Genomic DNA, 7,620 nt, shown 5'->3' on the forward strand with positions numbered 1-7,620 from the left:
CTCCTGGTCCTTACTCTGCTAGTTGTTAAGTAATGGGAGTTTGCTCACGTATTCTACATTGTCTTTGAGGACTTGGGTGTATAGCCCCTGAGTCTTGCTAGAAGTTTTTTCCATAAAAATGAACTACCTGGTTATTGCTTTAAGCAGTTGGACTTGGGATGTTTGGCTCTTCTAGGTTTGAATGTTGTCATCATTTTTATTTTGGATTTTTGTACGCATAATCTCAAAGAAAAGTCAGGGGAATATGGTGGTTTATGAATTAACAATACTTTGTGTAGGCCTACAGTACTTTATCCTTTATTCACCACAGGATGGCGCCTGCAACAAACAAACTGCACTGTCAACTCCCTGATAGTTGGCATCAGGTGCCATTTTCTGTTTATCTTGCAACTTCAAATTGTAACTGACAATAAACTAATAAAACAAAACATGAAATATTTGGAAACTTGAAAAATAAATCAGCTAATTTTTCACTCACTTTGAGTCTTATCAACATTAGATTTGCATGAGCCAGATAGTTTAGCCAAAGGGTTCTGTGTGATTTTTGACCAAAAAGTGCCTCCCATTTCTTGAATTTTTCTAAGATCATTCATTATTTCTGGATTAGAGTGAAACGCCTTTACATTATGTCAACAGTATGTTTTCATAATGAAAACAAATTAGTAGTGGGCTGGACATTAATAAGAGTAGAGTTTAAGTGGTGTCACCCATTGATTTCTGAAGCAGGCTTTTGGGGATGCCACACTGTAAATGATGCCTCAAACAAATTTCTGGTCAATCTAGCAACAGGCAAAGAAGCCGAGCTGAGGTAGGCGTAAGCCTGCTGGCAAAAAGCTACAAAGTCAAGCCAGCCATACCTGTTATGTTGAATAACTCCTGTCCTTTACAGAATCAAAATAGACGATTTCTAGCAATTATTCAGCCCCTACAGTGTGTACTTATAAAAATTAGTTTATCCAATATTACTTCTTGAACTGGTGTATTAACCTATGAGTTTCTGCAGCCAAATTGGCTTTTTTGACTGGTTGTGAATGTGACTTCCAGGGCTTTTGCAGCAATTGGACACTGCAGACACATTTTTTTTTCTTTTGCATTTCCTTGTTGGCTTTGTTTTTCAACTGCAGATATTGATGTTTGATTAATAGTAATTTCTTTTCCTTATTTAGGTGGCCATATTATAGGTTGGATATTGTTCTTGGACCTGTTCATTTTAATACACCACTGAGTTGGCAGAATCACTCGAACATTTGGCTATTATTCCTTTCATTACAACTGTCCAATCTCTGATAGATTAGTATTCCTAACATTGTAATTATCATTAACAATCTTTAATATTTACTCTTTAATTGTGTTTTTTTTCTGTTTTGTACATGTTTGATTAAACATCTATTTTTTTATTCTTCACAATACAGAGCTTATGTGATATATAATCATTCAAAATGAACTGTTTCTAATATACTCTATTTTTTTGTAATAATTTCATCATCTGAAGGGCAAAACATTAATGGAAAAATATAAAAAGAAAAAAACTAGAGGCTCTGATTCATGTTTATCTTTCATTTTTTATTTCAAATGATAATATTTAGCACATGTCCAAGATGCGCTTCATGCTCATGATCCTTGAGAGGTTCATGCCCTGTTCCCTGAGGCTCCTGTACTCTCCAGGCCTCAGGTACACCATCCTGCCTCTGAAGTGGGGCTGCTCGAACAGCAGCCAGTGGCCATCCATCACATTGCAGGACAAGCAGTCAGACATACGGAGGCGCTCCATGATGTTGTCGCAGTCATCAACCAGCTCGTTGCTCTGACCATTGAAGTTTTCCCTCTCATAGATCCTCATCCTGAACTGACCTCTGTGCTGTAGTTAATTACAGAATAAAAACAGAATGTGTGAAAATCATGCTATGAAAGTTGTTTTTCCTGTTTGAAGAACCATAGCATGGTTGATGCTGATTCTAACATACCATTGGGATCACACGGCAGGACCTGATACCACTGCTCATTCCCATCATGCTTATTGGGTCAGCGTACTCGCCCCTCCTCATGAAAACCTGGTTTCCCATGAAGTTGGGGCGGTCATAGACCATGAAGCAGCCACTCTCTACCCTGCAGGACTGGCACCTGCTCAGGTAGGAGGACATGTCAGCACAATCGCTCATGCACTCATAGGAACGACCCTGGAAGTTCCTGTCCTCGTAGAGGATGATCTGAAAAAAGGGACACGTTTATTTGGACTTGCAGTTCTGGCATTTTCATTTGCTAGTATTTGAATAACACTGCATTAAGATCAAAAGTTCTGACATTAGACATTTCAGCTGAAATTATTCTGACGCTTACCTTGCCCATGCTCATGTCAGTGGTGGTCATACTTGTAGGTGAGCTGTTGCTGTACTGCTGCACTGCTGCACTGCTGTCCTGTTGGGTTTAACCCTTGCTTTTATATCTGACCAAACCCTACAGAGCTAGTGGGCCCCCTTTGTTGAAACCCCTGACCCAGCAACATGGTATAGAGCACTGTACAGTTCTTTATTACTGTGTCATATTGTCACACGACTGGGCCCTCGAAGACTTTAGAATTTGTTCCCTGTTGAAAGGATAAACAGATCCTTTTTCAGTTATAAATTGCAGATTTCAAAGCATATTTTCCAAGAGGAGTACCAATGAAAGATCCATGAATTTAATCATCAGGACAGATTTATGTTAGAATAATTGTAATAAAGAAATTGATATGTGGTATTTCATGATGCAGTTATATACTGTTTAAGTAACAAAAGTGCATCATAGGTGCTCTGTTGTGCTCTAAATCTAATTATTTAGATATTATGTAAAGAATACCACTTCAGAAAACAGTTAAACAAATGTATGCTGAATCTAAAAAAAGGAAGGGACAATCATATTTGAAACACTTTTAATAGAAATGTTGGATTATGGGATTAACCTTGAAAGTCAGCAGATGTTTGTATTTTTTTCTAAGTGTTGTGTTTGTGTAATTCTGATATTTGGCCAGATTTTTAATCTGGCATGATACCAGACTAGGTAACTGTAAGAAATCACCCGTCTTACATTTTATAAACATGTGTAACAAAAATATCAATCAAAGGCCCACACTGCAGAAAATGTTTTATTAGGTTTTTGCCTTACAGGTAACTTGATTAAGGAAGACAATCTGTCAATAGCCATTTTCCTGCAACAGTCTTTTTTTTCTACAACTACAACTCTTAACTGTTTCATGGTATATCTAACAGTTGTCAGAAGTTGTTGTATGTTAGCTTGTCAGTGCTACAGCTTGTAGCACTGACAAGCTTGTTCAACATCTACTGCTGGCTGAGGAAGAAGTCAGATGACAGCATACAACAGTTGAAAAATGCATTTATGTTTGAGAAAGTCAGTACTTCATGCTGGCATTATGGATTTTATGCACTTCAAGTCCAAAATCTTTGCAGGGGGCAGCTGGACTTGATGTGAGGTTCCTCCAAAAAGCTTCTATAGTTCTTAAGGCTTATTCAAGATCTTTACTATTTGCTTTGTAAGATATTTGGCCAGTAACGTTAAAATAAAAAAAATCTAATTTTATTTTTTAAACATGTTAATCTAATGTGGATCATGCCCAGGTCCTGCTGATAAAAAGGAAAAATTGACTTATATGGAGATGGGAGGGACAAGAGGTGCAGTGGGAAATGGCACCAGTTAAATACCTGGTTCATTTGGTGTTAAATTGCACCACTTTTACTGCCTTTGGTCGTTAGTGCTAACCTACATGACTGTTTCATATATTTACTTTAAAAAATATTCTGAAGGTGATTTGAGGAACATTCTGTCTGTCACATTTGTGACGGGTGAATCAGAGCAACATAACAAAGTAAAGTTCTGCTCATGCACTTCTCATGAGCAGACAGGACGTGCAAAAATGTCTTCTCTGCTAAGACAAGGTTTCGATGTGACTCTTGGTTCTTGTTTCAAAGGAAAATGTGGTCCAGTTCGGATTAATCTGCTGCTATGTTGTAGCAGCCATTGCAGTTAGCTAGTAAAACTAAACCCTACCCATAACTACCGCCTTGTTCTCCTCAAACAACACTGTTCAGCACAAACAGTGTGGATTTGAGCTTTTTAAGATGAATTTGCTTGATGACAGACATGGAGTCGGGCAACTTCATCTGCTTTGCAAGGTTACGTTAGCGGTGTCCTTTGAGGATTAGTTGCTATTGTAATGAGGCTGAGCTGAGTTGGAGTGGAGCAATTTTGTGTCAAATTTAGAAAATTCCTTCTCCTACTCCTCATTTGCATACATGTCAATGGGACAGGGCACTGTTTGCTTGGCTGATCAGTTTGCCTGCATTTTGTGTGCAGTTGGCACGAATTTCACCTATGCATATGCTCAGTGGATGAGACACTTATTTTGTTGCCATTTGCAAAAAAAAAAAAAAAAAAAAAAAAAGCTGTGCTATGCCAAGGTAAGGAATAACTTTTTCATCATGCATCACCACTACACATCTTTTTAGGTTAGGACTAACTTTTCTACTACTTAATACGTATTGCTACCACTTGCTGCCACTACATATCACCACAATGCATTGCCATTATGCATCCCTAAATTGCCATTTTCATCCCCTCTGTATATTAACTCTGTGCATTGTCATTACACGATGTTGCTACGCATTGTCTAAGAATGGAAGTACCTTTTTCACTGTGTATCACCACTACATGTTTTCATGTCTCCTGAGATAACTTTATCACCATGCATCCCCTTTCTCTGCCTATTTCTACATATTGCCACAACTACAGATGGAAGAGTATTAAAAATTCCTGTCATGGTATTCATGACCTAAAATGTAATGGTTATCAGTAATATCATGGTATTGGTATCAGCTGAAAATCTACAAAAGGAAGCAGTTCATCATTTCAAATAATTTTATTGAGTTTGATATTATAAACACATCAGAGTAGCAGCACAAGGGAGTAAACACTTGTTTGCATAAACGTTAAAAGTAAACATGAAAACCTTTTCAGATGTTAGTTAATTAAAGTTCTTTGCTTATGAGGTTGACAAAATGTATGATACTTTTTTGATAGCACATGCTTTAAACATGTTAATTGTTATTTTCGTTTGATAGGACCAAAAGTACCAAAGCCCCAAAAATCAGTCACATTTTCAATCCAAAGCTTCTTATCATTATTATTTCTGTTGTTTGACAGAAAGACTAAACCATCTATTTTAACAGAGGGGGTTTAAGATGAGTGGATTTTGAGTTACTGTAAAACAAAAACTTATTATTTCCTCAGTTATATCTGTTTTAAAATTGCTAACAAATTAAAAACATTTTTTGTCCCCCCAGCTGTATTGATTCAAGTCCCTCATCAAAAGTGAATTTTTATTTTCTTGATGTTACATGTGAGCCCATGGTGATATTTTATTTACAGAATTTCCCTGAATGCAACATAATACAATCACTGGTCAGCTTGTTAAGTGACATTATTTACTGCGATGTTATTGCACACTTATCCCAAACAGTTTTAATGATCAAATATGAAGAGAATAACTCTGAATTAATTTTGTCACAGTTGTCATCAAAACTAGTAATCATCTAATCTCTAGCCACAACTTATCACCACAACACATAACCACTACATATGTGCAGTGTTGGGCAAGTTACTGAAAAATAGTAACTAGTTACAGTTACTAGTTACTGCTTGCAAAAAGTAACTGAGTTAGTAACTGAGTTACTGCTTTGTAAAAGTAACTAGTTACTTTGAAAAGTAACTCAGGCATTACTTTTTTCACTTGGATCCTCATTATTGTACACATCACATTAATTTGTGTTGTTATGACAGTGTGAGAAGAAATAACTCAAATTTTATATAACACTGTAGCCATTATCATTATGTTGGAAAGTGGTGAAACAATAGAACTCAGCAGAAATGTTTCTCAATTTTTGACAGTGTTAAAGCATTTTAACACTGTTTAAGAAGTCTAAAATAGATCTAGGCTACTCTGACAGAGTAAAGATTAAATCCTGGCTGCTCTATGAATATCTTTTTACATGGCAGTCTTATCTTTTTCTCTTGTTATTTTTCTGAAGACAGCGGACTTCACAGCTTATATCAGAAGCGTGTCTTCAACAGCATACCTTGCTATCAGTCTGTTTAGTGCTTCCTTCGTGACACACTCTGCAGCTGGCGGCGAATTCAATCCAGTCTTGGGTTGTTTAGATGGGGCAGTTCCTCCCTGCTCGCTCTGCCCAGCTAACATGAGCTGTGTCTGGGTTAGCAGTGTCTTTATCATCCGGCTCTCTGGAAATTAGTTTAGCTGAGGCGTGTTGTTTAACTCAGTACTTCGTAAAGTTAAAATTGCTGTTCGTGGAGGTGGAAAGGTTTTACTTCCCTGTTCTTTTTCGTCCTTTAACCCAAAGAGGGAAAAGTAATTCTGGTGTTTCCAAGACAGAGAGCTCACGCTCAGCCATGACGTGTGTGTGCGTGCTTCAGTGCCTGTGTTTGTTTGTTTCTGCAGAGGCTGTTCTCTCTCCCAGGATGCTGATGTGCTTACCGCTCTGTCACGTCGTCTGCCGAACCGGATGTTTGCTAATCTTCATCAAAGAGTTGTCAGCTGTTAAAGTAACGAGTAACGTGTGATCTAAATTCCCAGTAACGGTAACGGCATTATTCATTTTGAAAAGAAACGCGTTACACTACTAGTTACCATAAGAAGTAACGAAGTTACTGTAATGCGTTACTTAGCAACGCGTTACACCCAACACTGCATATGTGTGGGTGTAAACTTTGCCCTTGGGCAGAGTGTTAAGATGTATTTTACATTTTATTTCACATGTGTATAGTTGTGTTTGGATGTTTCTTGTTGTACAGTGATCCCTGCTGGGATAGTTTTTGGTCATATTTCTATTGGATTGTTGTGTTTTTGTTGCATGAAACATTTGCACCCTGAGTGAAGTTATCTACCGCATAGGAGTTCCTGCCTGGTACTGTCCTAAAGGATGCATAGTGCATTGGTATGTATTGCCTTGCTTTAAAGTGTAGGGGCGAATAGTAATGAATTAGGGATTTCATCACTGCTCTTATCATCTTTGTAGGGCACAAGTATCTTGTGTTCTTTTTCAGAATGACGTTGACTCTCTGCTTTGTTCTTGCCTGAGGAGACCCACATTGCTACAGATTTTCAAGAGTTACTGCAGTTCTATCATATTGTAAAATATTTAACACTCTAAACGTGTAGCTTACATGTAGTGTGGACCAACACACGTAGACACTTTCAGAGTTTTAAATTTAACTCTTTATGAGTTAAATAAGGGTGTCAGTTTCGCAGTGTATTTTATTTTATTTTGGAGGTGTGACTTTACCTGAACAACCTGGTTGGGGATCTGTTCTCTTGCTGTTTTTACAATTGAGGAAAGATCATATTTTACTGTACAACTCCTCAGTGGCAGCTCAGTACTTAAAGGAAACTTTAAATGAAATACTTTTTACTTTTACTTGAGTGGACCGGTACTTTTACTTGTATTTAAGTACATTTTAACCAGAGTTACTAAACTTTTACTTGAGTACAATAGAACTTTTTCCACTTCTACCCTAACCATACTTTTTGTCAGGTGTTATTCACCTACCAAGCTG

The 7,620-nt window shown here is 37.4% G+C and overlaps 1 protein-coding gene across 3 annotated transcripts; it reads right to left on the bottom strand.

Moving 5' to 3' along the window:
• Positions 1–1,582: 1,582 nt before the first annotated feature.
• LOC121522596 (gamma-crystallin M3-like) lies at positions 1,583–4,741 on the bottom strand. 3 transcript variants are annotated; one of them, XM_041807129.1, is made up of 3 exons: positions 4,727–4,741; positions 1,965–2,207; positions 1,583–1,858 (listed from the first exon to the last, which is right to left on the bottom strand). In XM_041807129.1, the coding sequence occupies exons 1-3, from the start codon at positions 4,739–4,741 to the stop codon at positions 1,583–1,585; spliced, it is 534 nt and encodes a 177-aa protein (XP_041663063.1). The 3 variants fall into 3 exon arrangements, with proteins under 3 accessions (XP_041663063.1, XP_041663064.1, XP_041663065.1); XM_041807130.1 differs by lacking the exon at positions 4,727–4,741 and adding an exon at positions 4,037–4,045; XM_041807131.1 differs by lacking the exon at positions 4,727–4,741 and adding an exon at positions 2,338–2,376.
• Positions 4,742–7,620: the final 2,879 nt, after the last annotated feature.

This window comes from Cheilinus undulatus, linkage group 15 (genome assembly GCF_018320785.1).
Source record: "Cheilinus undulatus linkage group 15, ASM1832078v1, whole genome shotgun sequence".
Lineage (NCBI taxonomy): Eukaryota > Metazoa > Chordata > Actinopteri > Labriformes > Labridae > Cheilinus > Cheilinus undulatus.

What these genes read in the sequence shown, in the direction of transcription:
- LOC121522596 (XM_041807131.1), bottom strand. Translation starts at nt 2,367, where the DNA reads ATGACCACCACTGACATGAGCATGGGCAAG. An exon ending in CTGACATGAGCATGGGCAAG is followed by an intron (nt 2,208 to 2,337) that starts GTAAGCGTCAGA and finishes CCCTTTTTTCAG; the next exon opens with ATCATCCTCTACGAGGACAG. An exon ending in CCTGCCGTGTGATCCCAATG is followed by an intron (nt 1,859 to 1,964) that starts GTATGTTAGAAT and finishes AATTAACTACAG; the next exon opens with CACAGAGGTCAGTTCAGGAT.